The 18,084-nt window shown below is 42.6% G+C and overlaps 1 protein-coding gene across 8 annotated transcripts in view; it reads left to right on the plus strand.

Moving 5' to 3' along the window:
• The window catches only part of RPGRIP1 (RPGR interacting protein 1), a 638,645-nt gene that overhangs the window by 279,997 nt on the left and 340,564 nt on the right, over positions 1 to 18,084 (plus strand). For all 8 annotated transcript variants that reach the window (XM_069633891.1, XM_069633894.1, XM_069633896.1 and 5 more), the window contains 2 exons: positions 1,665 to 1,831; positions 5,277 to 5,625. In XM_069633891.1, coding sequence (XP_069489992.1) covers positions 1,665 to 1,831; positions 5,277 to 5,625 — 516 coding nt within the window. The remainder of the gene's footprint in view (positions 1 to 1,664; positions 1,832 to 5,276; positions 5,626 to 18,084) is intronic.

Here is an 18,084-nt window from a genome sequence, read left to right on the forward strand (position 1 = left end):
AATTTTCTGCAGTTTATAGCAGTCTTGGTGGAACTGAATAACATATCTTATTGTTCCATCTTTGGGTTTGGCCTTCAATTTGCGGATTGGGAGTGTGTCCCTGGTGATAGATGTTGTTGTTTTGATTGCACTTTCAATTGTATTGTCATGGTATCCTCTCTCTCTGAATCTGTTTCTCAGAAGTTTGTGGTCGTTGCTGCAATTTCTTTCACACGTAGGAATTCTCCTTTGTGAATGTTCTGTATCACAGTCTTTCTGTGGCAACTAGTGGTGAACAAAACGGAGTTGACCTCTCTTGGTTTTCTATACGTTGTGGTATGCAGGCCCTCGGCATCAGTTGTTATTCTAATGTCTAAGAAGTCTATGGTGTCACAGCTGTGACTCCTCGTTCTTTGGATACCAAAGGAGTTGCTGTGGAGGTAATCTTTGAATGGAACAAGCTGATCCAGTGTGGCGGACCATATCATTAGTCCTTCGTCGATGTACCAATACCATTTGTATATGTGTCATTTAAAGTCAGGATTCACAAAGGCTTGCTCGTAATAATTCATAGAGAGGTTTTTCCACTGCCGGGACATATATCGCACTCATGGCAATGCCTTTAACCTGTCAGTAGTATGTGCCATTGAAAAGAAAGACATTATTCGCTAGTGAAAATTCCAGGAGTTCCTTTGTCATTTCGATATGTAAGTAAAATGACGCTGAGGCTTTGACATAGGTGTGATCTATGGCTTTTAGAGCTAGTGTATGGTCAATGGAGGTATATAGAGCCTTCACATCGAGAGTCACAAGTAGGCATCCTGATTTCCAATTGATGCCTTGCAAGATTACTAGGGTATGCATAGTATCCCTAAGGTAAGTTGGGATCTTAGGTACCTCTTTGTCTATGACATTGTTAATGTATTTTGCGATGGGTTCAGTTACCTACCCTATGCCGCTTAGGATTGGTCTGCCCTCAGGGATAAGCGTGATTTCTTTGTGTGGTTTTGGCAGAAAATAAATCGCTGGCATCCGTGGGTGATATGTTCTCTGGAATCTGTGTTTGTCATCTGTTAGGAGACCTTGTCTGTGCCATTTGTTCCCCTCCCCCATGTACCTTGTTGCCCCTAGTTACCATTTGCATAGCATACGGCTTAAAGGGACATCACAAGCGTTCACCCCTTGAATCCTTATGTCCACTCCCTGGATTGTGGTAGGATAAATTGGAAAAAAGATTGGGTTCTCTCCCAAATAAACTCGATTAGAAATATAGGCCCTCATTCCGAGTTTGGTGGTAGCCATGGCGCAATTTGCGCCATGACTCCACCAATAGCGGGTCAGACAACGGTATGGTTCAATGGGGACTTACCGTTGCAGTCTGACCTTTGCGGGACCGGTAAGTCTCCAACGGAAATGCCATTCCCATTCCCATTTGAGCCCCGACTTGCGAGCCCGTTATTTGCGCTCTGGTCCCTTAATGAGTCCCGTCCACAACGGCTGGTCAGACCAGCCGTTAATGGTGGGACCGGCTAAGGGACCTTGTAGTAGGGCAGAAAGGGATTACTGGCACCGGTCTCCTTACCGGTGCCCCTTATCCCTTACTACCCACCTTGGAAAGAAGGCCATAGTGTTGCTACAGTATTTCTCATAGCTGATCTTTCATTCTTTTTCTTCCTACTGAATAGGTCCAAATGGAGAGAACTTTGGGATGCTGGAGTACTGGATGAGGCTGCGGTTTCCAATCCCCCAAACTCTCCAGCTGAACAAGGAGAGGATCAAGGCTTTGGGCTACATTTCTGCCAATGTGCAGACTCACTGGGGCTCACCGCGCCGACAACACATGCATGCCACAGTGCGTCCATAGATTGGAAATATTATGTGTTTACTAGCTGTGGTATTAAGGATATGTTGGACCCCTGTACACAACCTTAATCCAGCACCCAGGACCTGGAATTTCCATATAAGGCGGCCCTGGAATGTTACTCCCTTTTTCATAGGAGACTATACACGTAGGGGGGCAAAATAAAACACCACGATTGTGCTGGGGGGGGGCCAATAAGGGTTGGATTTTTTGGTATGGTGTGGAGGCACGGAACGCGATTACATTTGAGCCTGTCACTGGCCACTCTGCCTGCCAAAACCAAATGTTTTTCTGCCTGCATGTCATTTTCATTATAAAGAAACCCATTGGATTCCTATGACGTCATCAGGCTTTAAACATATACTAAAAGCAGGCGGGCAGATTCCATAGGAATGATTTGTAAATTACTTCCACCATACAAAAATGGTTTTAGGCATTTGTACTCTTTTGGGGTTTTTTTACACTACAAAATGCATGTTGACTTGGATCTGCCAGGTATAACGCTCATATTTTGCACCTTGTAGTGCAAACCAGCTAAATTGCACGGAGGGGACGGCAGTACGCATAAGAGCACACATTGGCAGTGTTTTAGACATTTTAAAAAATGTCCTCCTATCAGTTCTTGCCATCAAGCCATTTTTATATTAGAAACATGGCCGAGCTTCTGCATATGATAGAGCAATGAGTGCACCTCAACATCCCCTGTTCCACTTTACGACAGGAATCAGGGCCTACGATTTCAATGCAATGCTCCACTGAGACTGAGGCAGCTCCTCCCTGGCATTCACATTTGTACTTTGTATCCCTAGTATTTATTGTAATTCATGAATTGTGGGAACAATGAACTCATTCATTGAACTGTCTTTTCATCTGTTGTAATGCACTGCTTTTATGGTGCAGTCTGCCGAAATAAAGCTGTTTTGAATTGAATGGCATATAGGAAGCAAGGCCTCCATTGAGTACACCACAGTACTGAAAGCCCCAATACTTCTATAATCCTTATACAGGAAACTTGTCCTGGTTTCTGGATAAACTACACCAGAGCGAATCGCCACACCAACCCTGCACCACTTACAGTGCAGATAGGGAATGGGACAGGTTCAGCAGTGAATACAACCGTCCCCTGCACCATCTCTATAAAACAATATAGGAAGAAGGGCCTGATTTTGCCATGATATATGATATGGCATTTGTAACGCACCTATACACAAGTGTTTCAAGGCGCGACGAGGCAGGGAGGGGGGAACAAGGGGAGACAGACAACGATCCTACTATGCCAGGTGTCATTCAGATCGCGCAAGTGCATGGGTAGGGGGGACGGGAAAAGTACAAGGGGGAAAGGGAGAGGGGAAAGTGCAGTACAGGGTTAGTAATGAACAAGATAAATAATAAGGGGCAGCTGGTGGCAAGTGCAAGATAAGTGCAGACAAGCCTGGGAAGGGGGGCTGTAGGGATACAGAGACAGTCCCGCAGTGCAGGGGTTGGCAGGAAGGCAGTGCAGGGGAGAGTGGCTGGGCCAAGGACCTAGATAGGTGAGTGGCCCAGTTGCTGATTCAGTACAGTTTCAGTGATTTAGCAGGGGAGAGGGAGAGAGAAAGCAGAAGCAAAGAGGAAGGTTTTGAGGTGCTTCCGGAACCGGAGATGGTTCTCCTCAAGTTTCAGGGAGGCAGGAAGGCTGTTCCAGAGGGAGGCCCCTGCTGCGGAGAGAGATCTCCCCCCAAATCGTTGCTTGGAGAAGCGGCTGACCCTGAGGGAGTTGGAGGCGGAAGAGCGAAGTGCTCGAGAAGGAAGATATTTAGGAAGGGAGAGTTCAAGGTAATTTGGCCCCAGGCCCCAGAAGGCCTTGTGGACAATGCAGAGGGTTTTGAACTTAATCCTCGCAGCCACAGGGATCCAGTGTAGCAATTTCAGTCCTGGAGAGATACGGTCCCTGGGCTTGAGGCCAAGGACAAGTCTCGCAGTCCTGTTCTGGATGAGTTGCAGAGGACGGAGAGTAGAGGCAGGCAGATTTAGATAGAGGCTGTTACAGTAGTCCAGCTTCGAGAGAACCAGGGCTCTGGAGAGAGTGAGCTTCTGGGGGAAGGAGAGGAAAGGACGGATACCTCTGAGGAGGTGCAGCTGGTAGTGTGACTTCTTAGAAACGTCAGAAATGTGAGGAGAGAAGGAGAGTGTGGAGTCGAAGATGACCCCGAGGTTTTTTGCCTTGCAGGTAGGAGCAGAAAGAGGGCCAAGAGAGGCCAGCCAGAGAGCTGCAGGGAAGGAGGGAGTGGGTGTGCTGATGAGTAGAATCTCTGTCTTACTGGCATTAAGGCAGAGGTCGTTGGCGGCACACCATTCCTGGATAGCAGAAAGACAGTCAGAGATGAGGGAAGGAGAAGAGGAGGCCGAGGGTAGCCTGAAAATGAGCTGCGTATCATCCGCATAGCACTGAAAGTTGGGGCAGAGAGCAGCGATGCGGTGGGCGAGAAGTGCCAGATACTGGTTGAACAGCCAGGGAGAGAGGTTAGAACCCTGGGGGACACCACAGGTAGAGAAAAAGATGTCAAACAGGAAAGACCCCAGTTGGACCTGGGAGGGTCGATTTGAGAGGAAATAGGTCAGCCAAGCCAGAGCCTGACCAGTGATACCCAGGTTATCACAGAGATGGTTGAGCAGGATGGTATGGTTGACAGTATCAAAGGCAGAAGAGAGATCAAGCAAAATGAGAACACATTGAATGTTAGAGTCAAGGTTCGAGAGCAGGTCCTCACGGATGTTCAGGAGAGCAGTTTCCGTGCTTCTGGCAGCTCTGAAGCCAGACTGATGGTCATGAAGGCTACCAACAGATTCAGCATGGAGATTAAGCTGGGAGATGGCAAGTTTCTCCAGGAGCTTGCCCAGGAAAGGAGTGATAGAGATAAGGCGATAGTTAGCTGGGCAGTCCATAGAATGCATGCCTGGCCATTACCCTTGTCCAGTCATGCTCCAGGAAGTGGGGCCTGTGAACTTACATTTAAGTGACATACCTTTAGCAAACAAGGCCTGAAACGCACATACATCACTCACCTGGTACTGCCTGCCTATATATAAAAACTGTGCCTAGGCTCTCCACAGATTGCACAATCACTAGCACTCCCACCCCAGGGCAGCTTGCCACTTTTGCGCCTATCCGGTATCTTTCATAGATTGAAGCGCTAGGGATCACCTCACAGGTCCCTAAACCATCTTTACTGGAAGATGGCCGAAGATTTGTATAGAATGCACCCTGGGGGGACTCACATCACCAACTCCTGGATCACATTTAAATGGAAAACACGGGCTGGGATCTAAACTGGATGTACCACTACAGCTTGCAAGACTAGAACCATTTGAATGGCTTTTCAACCCATGTTCTTTCTTTGTTTTGGATCAAACTGCAATGCCCGGTTTTTCTGAATGCCTTGTTTTCTTGTTTCAGGCGTGGGGCGCCCCTGATTCTGGGGTGCAGAAGAATGAGCTTGTGGTTCGGCTGGAAGGCTGCAGTGGGGTGCGAAGCCGCTGGCTAGGCTCTCAGCCCAGCCCCTACGCCATCTACCGATTCTTTGACTTCCCTGATCACGACACCCCTACCGTGCCCTACAGTAACAACCCCCACTTTGGAGACCACGTCACCTTCCCCATTCCCATGACCTCTGAGCTGGACCGCTACCTGCGGGCTGAGTGCCTTTGGGTGTATTGCTTTGATGATGAGGACTCTGAGCCAGGCTGTTACCTGGGCAAAGCCAAGGTCCCTCTGCTGAACTTGGCACACGGGCGACCCATAAAGGGTAAAGTATGCCATGGCACTGGGATAGTGGGGTTCATGCCTCTTTACCTCCTTGTACTGTCTCATACTTAATGCCACCACTTCCTTACGGTTTTCCTTTTTCCCTTTTGTAACTGTCTCTGCAACCCTTGGTCTTATTTTCTCTCCTTGTATATTTTCCTCTCTGTTCTATCTCTTTTGCTGTCTCTTTCCATTGTTTCCCCTTATTCTCTCCGAGCTTCCTTCATAATACTATTGGTCTCCCTTTCTCTTGTCCTTTTTAACTAGCTTCCTTCCTTTTTTCCTCTGGTTTCCATGTTTTTCTCTCTTCTCTCTGCTGTCTCTCTCCTGTCCTGCTTCTTTCCCTTTCTCCCGCTCTATCCCACTTCATGTCTCTTTTCACACTTTCCCTAGTTCTAACTTCTCCCATTCTTCCAATGTCCCCCTTCTTTCTTCCAGCCTTCTTTCCAGTCTCACCAGCTCTGTTCCCTTTTCCTCTCTGTCACTTTATATGTCCTTTCCTGTCTTCTTGCTGCATGTTCACCCTTGGCCAGGGTGCCCCACCACACGCAGGAGGTGTCTCTCCCATGGCCATTTTGGGTTTGTGCTCTAAGGCTGAGGTACTCTTCTCTGGTACTGTGTCCATCTGGTGGTAGCGTACAGAACTGGTTTCACTTGTGAAACCATTGCAAGACGTTTCCCTGGTACATACGATACATTGCTTTTCCTATCCTCTCCATTGCCCAGGTAATCTGCACCACTTGGTTTACTTTCCCTGAAGTTTATGGAGGGTTTTTAAACAAGTTTGATGTTATAGTGCTCCATTAGACATTGGCCTTGCTCTCCCTCCCACTGTATGGGCATTATTGTTTCTATGTCCCGACGAAGGTGAATAGGAAAGGCAGAAACGTTGGTGGTCTAGAAACATGTGTCACATTAAAAGCAAATTGCATGGGCAAGTATGATTCACTTTGTGGAGATACATATTGACAATAGTATTGAGGAAAGGGCTTGGCATTCAGGATATCACGTTTCAAGTTTACATATCAAAAAAGGACTACAAAAAAAGACTATTTCTTGGGAAATGTAGTTCTTTTATTTTGTTGATTTTATATATATTGATTATTATAATGCTGCTCGAGTTTGAAGTAAAGGAAGAAGAGCATAATCCGAGCTTCTGGTCTTGACATAGAATTTAACTTCAACATGGTTCATTTTATTTTTTATTTTGTTTATTTTTATTGTGTTACAGTCGTATAGAACAACTTTTCTCAAGACACAATAAATATAAGAAAGAACAGAAATTGCATTATGCTCAATACAAGTATAATAAAAAAGGAGAATGTGAAAGGAACTAAAAACCAAGAAATGCACATAAGAAGATAAAATCAATACAGTAAATCCACAGTATAGTATTTGCTGGAGAAGAAAAGACAAAAAGTCAAATACATTATTATTATTATTTTTTTCTCTTTTGCTTGGCTCAACGAAACTCAATTTTTCCAGGGTCCTTATTACAGCGAGTGTTAGACATCTTTCATGACCTGCTATTAATCTTTCCCAAAAGTCATTGGTTGATATTCGACTTTTATCATCAACAAAGTTGTGCAAGAACTTTTCATGTTTTGCTCGTATTCCTTCCCATGAGATGAGAAGGTGATGTAGAGTTTGTTTTTCATCACATTTGCATGAATTGCATGTTGTGGATTTAGAGGTTTTATGATCATAAATCGATTGGATATCACACATTTTAATTAGATTAAGGCGAAATCTTAAGAATTTGAGTCTCATATAAGAACTAGGAAAACAGGTTAGATAATGTGGTACAAAACCACAGTATTTTCGATAATAGATGAGATTTTAAGGAATTAAGTCCCAATTCGTATCTCAAGGATACAATTGGATAGCCTGTTGGGACATGGAAAAGGGTTTTCCAAATGTTGCCTTCTAGACGTGCCCAATTTAGCATCTGAGAGAGGGCACTATATCAAGGTCATATAGAAGAAAAGGAATAACTTTGGCCTTGTAAAATTTAATCAGAGGATCTATGGAAAATGTATGGAAGGAACTGCAAATTGTTTTCATTTGAGCCACAAGTGGTATTATTTTGAGATCAAGCTCTTGTTCCAGTAGTGTTTTTGTGTGTATAGAACGAAATTGTATCCCCAACTACGTCAGTTCCATGGTTACAGGGAGTATCTGATCATTGAGTGACCACTTAAAATTACTTGGGATGTTATGGGTCTCCTAAATGACAGAATTCTCATTTAGACAGATTCACAGTTAGATAATTTATTTTTGCATATGAGCCAAATGCAGAAAGAAGGCGTTGAAGGCCTCTATGCGAGTAGTCAAGCAGTACTATATCATCAGCATAAGCAATCCAGTACAAAGGTTGTTTCCCGATTGTTGGACGTGTCAATGCTTGATGCTCTAGTGCATTATTTAAATCAGCCAAGTAAAGATTAAAGAGGCATGCAGCCAGGATGCATCCCTGTCTCACGCCTCTTTCCGTTGTTACCTCGCCAGACAGATCACCATGGTTATTTAGTCTAACTCGAAGAGTAGTATTTGAGTGGAGGCCTCTCAGCATGGCTCACAGGCCGGATGGTATGCCCCATTGAAGTATTACGCAGAGGTGCTCTCTATTGACAGTGCCAAGCACCACATAGTATTCAACCATCTTTTTTGGCTAGGTGGACATCATTTGGCCATTTAAAGATGTAGAGAGACCTTTTCTGAATCCTGTCTGTGGCTTGAGTAAGATACTATTACTGATTACCCATTCTTCTAGATGTTTTAGCAATATTGCAGCAAAGATCTTACCATATGCATCTAAAAGGGTGATCTGGCGATTGTTGCCAGGATCAGCTCGATTGCCCTTTTTGTTGTTAGGAATCACAATGGCTGGCGTCCAAAAGGGTGGGAGCTTGGAGGATTTTAATACTCTGATGAATAATACTTTAAAAAAAGATGCCCAAAGGGTGGAGTTTGATTTTAATATTGCATTTGAAAGGCCCCTGGGGCATGCAGCTCTAGATGAAGAGGATTTACACATTAGAATATTATCGTCTCTTCATCAATCATCATATGCCATTCTGTATCTGAGCTAATGGTTTGGGATGAGTCAGAGGGGGAACTATATATTACTTTAAAATGTTGACACCAGGTGGTGTTGGAGACCACGTTAGTTTGCAGCTGAATCTGAGAGATGTTTGGTTATTGATTAATTTCCAGAAATTGCAGGAGTTCTTGGTTGTTAATACTTTTAACATTACTTCAATTTCTTTGCTAACGAAGATAATTATGGTTATGGGACCAATTACAGTAATTGCCACGTAATTTACTTAGTTCTAAGGTATATACAGAGTGATTTAATTTTTTCAATTTTAGATTTCTAATATCTTTTCTTAGCTGTCTCTTTTTTAACCAGGGTTCTTCATGAAAAGAATGGAGGTGTGTTTTCCTCGTACTGAGATTACTATGAGATGGATGGTTTAGTTCCCATAAAAAGGTTATGTAATTTTCAGAGTTACAAAGTTAATCCAAATCATCCTCTGCTATATTCTGCATCAAATTTTGTAATTTGGTGATTAGAGTAATTCCAATATTTTTTTATTTAAGTAGACAGTATCTGCCATTAGTGACATAAATGGCAGACCTATCTGATCTAATGATTGGGGAACAGTTAATCGATATTATGGCAGAAATTCTATTGTGGCCACATAGGCCTTGTGGTAATACCTGGAAAGATATGCAGCACTTAAATAGGTCACCAGAAAGATAAGCATAATCTTAAATTGATTTAGTGGGACCTCGAGACCATGTAGAGTTGGTGGGAATATCTCCAGTGACATTTCCATTAAGCATTTTTAGGTTACAACTTTTCAGGAAGCTTAACCATTTATCACTTTTTACAGAAGCTTGTTTAACAGATGAGGACGAACAATCAGAGGCCAATGGGGTGCAATGTGAATTAAAGTCCCTAGGTAATAGTATTCCAGCTGTTGTATACTTGGTAGTAGATGTTACTAAAAGATCTAACAAGGAATCTATAAAAATCGATTAGGATGGAAGAGGCGGGGTTCCAATAAATATTGATCGCTATTATAGATTGAAGTTGGTTAGAACCGGAAATGGTAATCAGAGCTGCTATCAGACCCTGGGCTGTGTTTGATATTAATTCAAAGGATGCAATTCTGGAGGCGTGTATTGAGATCAAAAGTCCACCAGCCGGTCGCCCTTCTTCTTTTTTTTCTAATTGCTGGTTGATCTAGGGTTAAGAACCTGTCCAACTTCAAACTTTCCAGTAAGCAGGTTTATTGAAACATAATCAAATCATAATTCATAAAAATGTTATCTTTCATTGATTTTGCGTGTTCCAATCCAAAAATGTCATGGTAAATTGTGCTAGAGAGACGATGTGTCGCCTTTCATTTTATCACAGATTTGTCCTGTAATCGCTAGTAGGAGTTCCCATATTGCAGAATTTGCAGGCATTAATGAAAATGTATTTTCGACCATTGAGGTATTAGTTGGATGAGCCAATGTTGACACTAAGGCTCTTGGGGATGGGCGGTAGTCATGATTCCTTTTCTCGTCATCAAATGTTACATCATCTTTGATCTTTATTTATTGGGTTGAGATGTCGACACCCAAGTTGTTTAGGTCTGCCTTTGCAAGTAGCATAGCGTGAGCACTCAATCTAGTTTTCAAACCTAATTCGGCAGTGTATGTGCATTTTTTATTAGGAAATCAAACAAATACAATATCATTTGAAGAAACTAAATCAAGGTCAGGAATCTCTTTAAAAATTGTCAATATCACCCCTCTATTGAGGGATTTAAAACCTTTCGCTCTCTTGAATTAAGGCAACCATTTCCTGGGAATAGCAAAGGGAGAGGCATCTGTAGGAGTGTCAGTAGATACAATGTTAATAGAACAAGGATTAGCCGCTGGTTCAGTGAGACATTGAGATGTGGTGGAAGGACGATTTGCACAAAAAGCCTCAGTTAAGGTATTACAGGGAGTTAATAATGTATGATCACTACTCTGGATAAGTACTGATGTTTGGTTGGAGGATGTTGGTATAAGGTTACTTTTGTGAACAGGAGCATTTCTGTGTGCAACGCACACTGTAGAGACTGACAGGTTACATTTGTTCATTTGAGCGTCAACAGCATCGGAAGATCGAGTTACAACTGTCACATTAGCATCCAAATGTGGGTTCATAGTTAAATGATTAATGATTTTTCAATTTTCTCCCAAGTTTGACTGTGATTTAGGGAATTTTTTACACTTATAAAATATAGATTCATAGGTCACAGGAGTAGAAGGATGTGAAGTTTGAGAGGCGGTAGTGGACCATTCTACTGTCTGCACTGCAGTAGTGACAGATATGGTATGGGGTTTTTTCTTGGGTCGTAGATTATCAATTCGAGTCTTTGAAGCAGTGGTCCAATTTTCAATAGGAAGCTCTTTATTTTGCATTTATGCTCTAACCCCAACAAATCTCGGGCTGGGAGCGAGATAGCTTGAATAAAGCTTGCTTTAACTGAGTTTTTTCTTTTAATTTTCTTTTTATTTTTGTTTTTCCTTGCTCGTTTGATGTTATCTGATGCAACTTCTGTATTCTAATGTTTTTCTTTCTTTTTATGCCTCATTCGACCATTGCAGGACTGTTGAGAAACAGAAAGCATCTCAATTACTGCTGTTGGCTGAGTGTCTGTCAGGTCTATGGTCACGACTTTATTTTCAGCAAAAGGATCTTCCATGTTAGCAAGTCTTCTAAATTCTTCGAGAACTTATTCGGAGTGTGGTGTATCATCAAAGTTATCATTTGACTGGTGAGGAATTGGAGAACTCACCACTACTCCAGCATGTTTAATAGACTCTTGATTGAATGTTGTGGGCAGATAATTGGCATTCATATATGCTTCCATCTGTATTAGTGATCTTTCAATATTTGAATTGTGTGTAAAGATGTTCGATTCAAGTCTCGACACTGAATCTTTTAAATCAGTAATGGAGTTTGAGGTCTCATTATTTAGTATTTAGTACTGAACACAGACCGACTAGTGTCGATTCTGAGTTTTACAGGTTCTTTGTAAGTTCCATAAGGGAACCGGAATTAACTTGAACGTCTATTTTAAGCAGTTCAAAGACATTGACTAGTGACGTTAGAAGCTCAACGCAGTTAGTGTCCCATCCTGAAAAGTTTTCATGATGGAATCCACTTTGTCGGTTTGCCGATCTGGATTTGAAGTCTTTGCAGGTGATAAGGAATTAGGAGAGGCGATAATTTAAATATCATTGGATGGTTCTGTTCCTAAAGCCTGTATGGTTTGTGCAGAATTAGTAGTATTGGTAGACAGTGGTTTTAATGTTAAATCCAATGTGTTGGTAGATTCTTGCATTACAGTTTGCGCACTGTCCAGACCTTCAAGATTGTGCATGTCACCGGCAATCCATCTTTTATTTGGCAAATGTTCATTGATTCTCCTTTTTATATTCTTTGCTGTGACAGTGAAGTCAAGACCATTCACCCACGGGGAATGCGCATGTACGGAATTTCGAGGAGGAGAAAAAACATCCAGAATACTGTTCGATGTAGTGCTGCCAAATGGCATTGCTTCTTCCGGAGTAGGAGCTGATATAATGAAGTAGTGAGTCTGATGCTGTCAAAGGGATCAATTGAGGAGAAGGATGACATGCTTCAGCCCACTCTCCATTATCTAGTTCTGGAGCCCGCGGATCGTCAGACAGTACATTACTGCGTAGATTGTATGTTTTGGGCGAGCTAGGAGCATGTGTTAGACTGGGCATTTCAGGGGGCTACGCAGAGTTTCTCCTAAGGCAAATATAAGATGGCAAGACAATACTGGAAGCAAGGAGGTCGTACATTAAGATGCCTGCACCGCTGCGGCACCCAGTCTCACAGTCTAACAGCCCAACAGCCACCTGCAGAGCCACTTACACAGAGCTTGCGCGCACAAGGCGAGTGGCCAGTGGTTTTTGTAGTGAGGAAATGAAAAGTGGGCGGAGTCAGAAATGGATTTCAGGATCCCAGAAACACCGGTCTGGGCAGCCCAACAGCCACTTGCAGAGCTTTATAAACATAAATTTATAAAATAAGGCAAAATAAGCACAACAAAAAGAATTGTGACGTGACCCTGAACGGGCCGTGCAGAACAAAGATAGTGGTGAATTTTGAAACTTGTCATGGGATGAGGCAATGTCCCTCCCCAGCTGAGTCTGTTCCATGTGTTGCCCTGATGAAGGGGTTTAACTACTTTTCCACATTGTACAATTCTGCTTTGGCCCTTTGTCCAATAGCTCAAACAGTACCGGCACCTGAAATCATAGAGGATGTGCAGTAACAAGCTTATCCTGGCCCTTCACTCATCACCACTTGCAAAGAGGTTCAGGCCCTATGTGCAAATTTAAAGGCACCTGGCCCCAACCCAATTCGTATGGACCTATTCAATTTGGGAGTAAAGTCAGGTGCCAGCATTTAATAACATCTTTAATGAAGTAGTAGCTACTGGCAATTTCCAGCCAAGTTGGAGGCAGGCTATTATTGTACCAATTTTTAAGAAGGGTGATACCACAGATCCTAAGACCAACATCTTCTGCTAAGTAGTTTGGAAAGGTAAGATATGGGCAAGTTTTGGAATGGGTTCCGACTAGTGGTGTGTTGTCTGAAACACATCATGTCTTCCGTGGGGGCCTGGGTATGACAAACAAACCCTGAACCTTAGGATTATACTTGATATGTATGTGCAGGAATACAAGAGTATGATGTATCCGGGTGTCCCGGGCCTGTCCCCCACATTCTGCCAGGTCAATTGAACAAATCTCTGGACTATCTTGCTGTCTCTGGGAATGTCTAAGGGGCTAGTGATTATTTTCTTAGCGCTGCATTGTGATCTTTCAGATAGAGATCGTTATGGACAAAGAGTAATTTATTCTGCTGCCTTCCCACTCGCAGGGGAGGTTAGGCAGGCGTGTGTCCCATCTCTCCTTTTGTTTAATGTATATGTTAGCTCTCTACTTGCAGAATTAAATACGCTTACTCAAGATGCCCGCAAGGGTAGGGAGACGGAGTAGCTCTGTGCTGGCCTATGCTGATGACATGGTCCTGCTGGCCTACACATCATTAGCTCTGCAAGACCTACTTAAAGGCTATGAAGAGTATATGGTTGCACAGGATCTGAAGCTGAATGTTACCATGTCTCATCTTATCTGTGTCGGAACCCATTCCCGAGGTTTCCCCTCCATCAGGGTAGCTGGCGGCACCCTGGCATCGGTTAAGCAATTCCCCTATGTGGGCATAGTATTCTCCCCTAATTTGAAGTGGGCTGCCCATGTGGAGGCCCAAGCTCCGGAGCTGGGCCGGGTGAATGGGGCCGCTACTTAGATTTGGAAGGAGCATTGGAGATCTCTCGATAGACCCTTCTGTAGTTATCGTGCTCAGTCTATTCCCGTTGCAACCTCCAATGCGGAAGTTTGGTGGGTTTTCCCAAGCAATTTCAATCTAGATTAAGGATGATCATTTAAAATGCGGACTGGGCTTTGTCTCAGTAGTGTTCTGGCTTTATTTATAAATGCAACAACTATAACTTGATGCATGATATTGCTTATGATCTGCTGGATTCTGTCTAGGGCTCCGGCAGCAGCTGGCTGGGATTCTTTGAGATGCAATGTCTTGCTTTGGGTTTCCAGTCCCTTATATGGATTCTCCTAGAAGAACTGCGATAAATACGCAGGTCTCGGTACAGACTTTCCTGTCCCGTTCGTCTATGGAAAGAACAACTTCAGTGAAAGGTCCTGTCAAGCATTACCTACCATATACATTGGTCAATACCTGTGAAGAGTATTAAACCTGGTTTGTTAAACATCACCAGCGAAGGGTTCGGTTTAGTTTGAGAACGACTCTGTTACCTTTGACCAAAGGCAGCGGAGGAGGACGAATACCTTCAAATGATATTTATGTGATGGTGTCAGCAAGAAAGACTTAAAACATCTTTCCTTGTTTTGCCCTATTTATGCTTCTTCTTCTTTGAGAAGAAGTATATAGTCCCCACCTGAGGCCTACTGGAATCGGATGAGCAAGTGTAGGTTCATTCTATTTGCCCTCTCTACCCAATAGCCATGCTGCAAATGCTGTATTGACAAAACATGTTACTATCTATTTGAATGGATGAGTGACTGTCGCACTATGACTCATCCCGATTGACAGGGAGGCGTGAATTGTGTAGACCATGCTTCCCCGCGTATGGGATCACCTTATGTCCCTTTTGCGACCTTGCTGTAAGGTGCACATCTTTAATTCTAGCCCATGGATTTCAAGGAACCAACCCCATAATGAACACAAAAAAGGGAGTTCAACTGTAATGATTGTGTTAGTTTATTAAGTATATACATTGGATTTTACTAATCCGTGATATGGTGCAATTCTTATATCTGGTACCTAGCACTCCCAGCTACTGGTTGACCATAAAGCACTAGTACGGTGCCCTTACAGTCATTAATCGTACATATAATGATTGTTATCCTTCACGTTAATATTCACAATTGGTAATCATACATATAATGATTATGTGCCCTTCAAGATTGTAGTAGTCATCTGTGTCGACCCCCTAGGTCTTCTCTGCAATACGGATGCAATTAGAAAAGTCTTAACCAAGTGTGCTTTCAACCACCTGATTTATATCTGTTTCTAGTGCTGAAGTACTGGTAATAGCAAGCATTAACAAAGCCAACAGTTCTGGCTTTTATATATGTATTAAATAGACACTGCTATCATATACCCTGGTAGTCACACCATTTTCAGCTGTTGCCATCCTGTGGGCATGTAGACTCATCAAGCAGTGTCAGGCAAAAGTCCACCTCATGTCTGCATGAAAGGAAAAACTGTTGGCTTTGCCAATGTTTGTGCATGTGAAGGGTCTACATTCTGGGCCTGATTCATGGAACGTTTTCCTATGGGATTGCACCATTATAAAACACTTCCATGAATCAGGCCCTCTATGTTTTATTTGAAGTGTACTGAAGCGTACCAGACTTACAATCGTGCTCTCCACTGTTGAAGAGAAGCCCCAGGCTCGGCCCCACATCCAGCTGGCTTGAAGGCATTTCTGTTTATATCTATATATCTTTATTTGTATTTGTTTTATTTTTTTATTTTTTAAGTGCATATGGTTTACAATAAAAATCTTTTATACTAGTAATACTAAAAATCATCATTATTACATGTATAATACAACCAATACATATCATTAAAATATATCAATTAATATTGCATCCTAAAATAGCCATAGAGTAAACATGGTTGTTAATTACATTCAAATACATGAAAAAGGAATAACTAGTCATATAATAAAAAAACAATCACAAGTATTAACCAATTAATTAACCAATTAAGTTAGGTGTCAATGTACGTTTCTCGGCCTCATGTCATATATAATAAGAGGTGAAGGTCACTACCAAGGTCACTACCAATGATTTAGATAAGACCAAACTTGATCTATCTATCTATCTATCTATCTATCTATCTATCTATCTATCTATCTATCTATCTATCTATCTATCTATCTATCTATCTATCTATCTATCTATCTAATTCTGAGGTCGAGCTCTAAGGTTCCTCCTACATCTCATGTCCATTTCCCTGGTGGATGGGGAGAGGAATCTCACAGTATGAAAATTCCCCCTCCTCTTTACCTTCAAACGCTTCAGCTGTAAACACTATGTCCTTGTTCCTGCACTCTTCCTAGGAGAGAACCTATACTCTCCCAGATCTAGGAGGCATGGTGAGTTATTTTTGTGACTTTAAGGTATTTATTGTAACCAAGTCAAGCTAGCATAACTGTTGCATTGATAGTCGGATTCAAACACTGGTTGGCTCATCAAGTTAAGTGCTTGCTTCAGAAATGTGGTGTCTGACTTGCAGAGACCGGTTTGGAATCCTAGCGGAGCCATCCCATCCCTTCATATTTCCCAGGTGGAAACACTGGGTATCATTCAACAAAGCCACAACAACACCTACGATGATATCCCTTAGAAGTCAGAACACATCATGAAATAGACTATCAGTCAGTCAAACACACTTTTATTCAGTTTTTGACCTTTAAGTTCCAATGGACAATTAATACATTAGTACAAAAAGAAGCACACATACATATAAAAAGGAAGAACATCAAATGTAGATCGACCATAAAAACCTTATAAAAACATACTTTTGGCTATAATTTAAAAAATACACAGAATTACAAATCAATAGTACACATCAGCAGCATATTTCATACTTAGCTCCTAAGATTTAGCGGCACAGTGTGCTAGTATTTAGTTGGGGGCACGGATGATGCACAGAAGTAGAATATAATAAAGAGACATCATTCTTAAAATCCCTACTCCGGCTAGTGTCTGTGGATAAACACATCACACCTTCTTTTGCCATCCTTCTCTCCTCTCCTCTACTTGATTGCCAGAGTTATTTGTTATCTCTATTCATCTCCTGCTTTCCCTAGCTCAGTTTCCTTGTTTGTGTTTTCACGTATTTTTTAGTTTGGGCTACTAGGTGTCGCTGGCACCACCTACAAGCTGAAACGATTGCATTAGAGTACAGATAATAAGGACTGGCCTATGAGTAAGGACACACAGCTTGTAGCTGGTGTTTAGTTCTTAGCCCACCCTTTTTGCCATCCTTCTCTCCTCTACTCTACTTGATTTTCAGAGTTATTTGTCATACCCATTCCTCTCCTGCTTTCCCTAACTCAATTTCCTTGTTTGTGTTTTGACTTATTTTGTAGTTTGGGCTACTAGGTGACGCTGGCACGACCTATAAAATGAAACTATTGCATTCGAGTACAGATAGTAAGGACTGGCCCATGAGGAAGGACACACAGCTCGTAGCTGGTGTTTGGTTATTAGCCCACCCTTTGACTGCCCATGACCATGTTAACTCCTATGGCCATTCCCACCGTGACTGCAACTCTCCGCCCAAAACACCTCCTCCTGCGAACTCTCTGAGCTTGCCTTAAACAATCCTTACCATCAAACGTTGTGCTCAAAGTGCCTACTACTTTGCGCTGAAAGTACCTGCCGGTGTTTTTTCAAAGCCTTCTTCTGAGAGTGAATGGCTTAATTGTATTTGTAAACCCGCTACTGGTGTAATAGTAATGTCTTCAGCCATTCGATTTATAAGCACTCTGTGTGTCCTTCCCTAAAGTCCTGTTAAAAATGACCATTGGTAAAGCCTACCGTTTCGGCGTGTGTATAAGTATTAGGCATTTGCCGGGCACTGCCATTAGATACCCCGGTACTCGCACCATTTTGCACCTGATGCCATCATCAATGGCCAGTTAATACAACTATGTCAGTGCCTGGCAAGTGCCTTTGCCATGCTTACACAAAAGCCCAAACTGTTGGCTTTGCCAATGCTTGTCTCGTATTCCTTCTGTCTCCATTCACTCTTTAC

The sequence above is a fragment of the Ambystoma mexicanum genome, chromosome 13 (genome assembly GCF_040938575.1).
Source record: "Ambystoma mexicanum isolate Mex_15411 chromosome 13, UKY_AmexF1_1, whole genome shotgun sequence".
Classification (NCBI taxonomy): Eukaryota; Metazoa; Chordata; class Amphibia; order Caudata; family Ambystomatidae; genus Ambystoma; species Ambystoma mexicanum.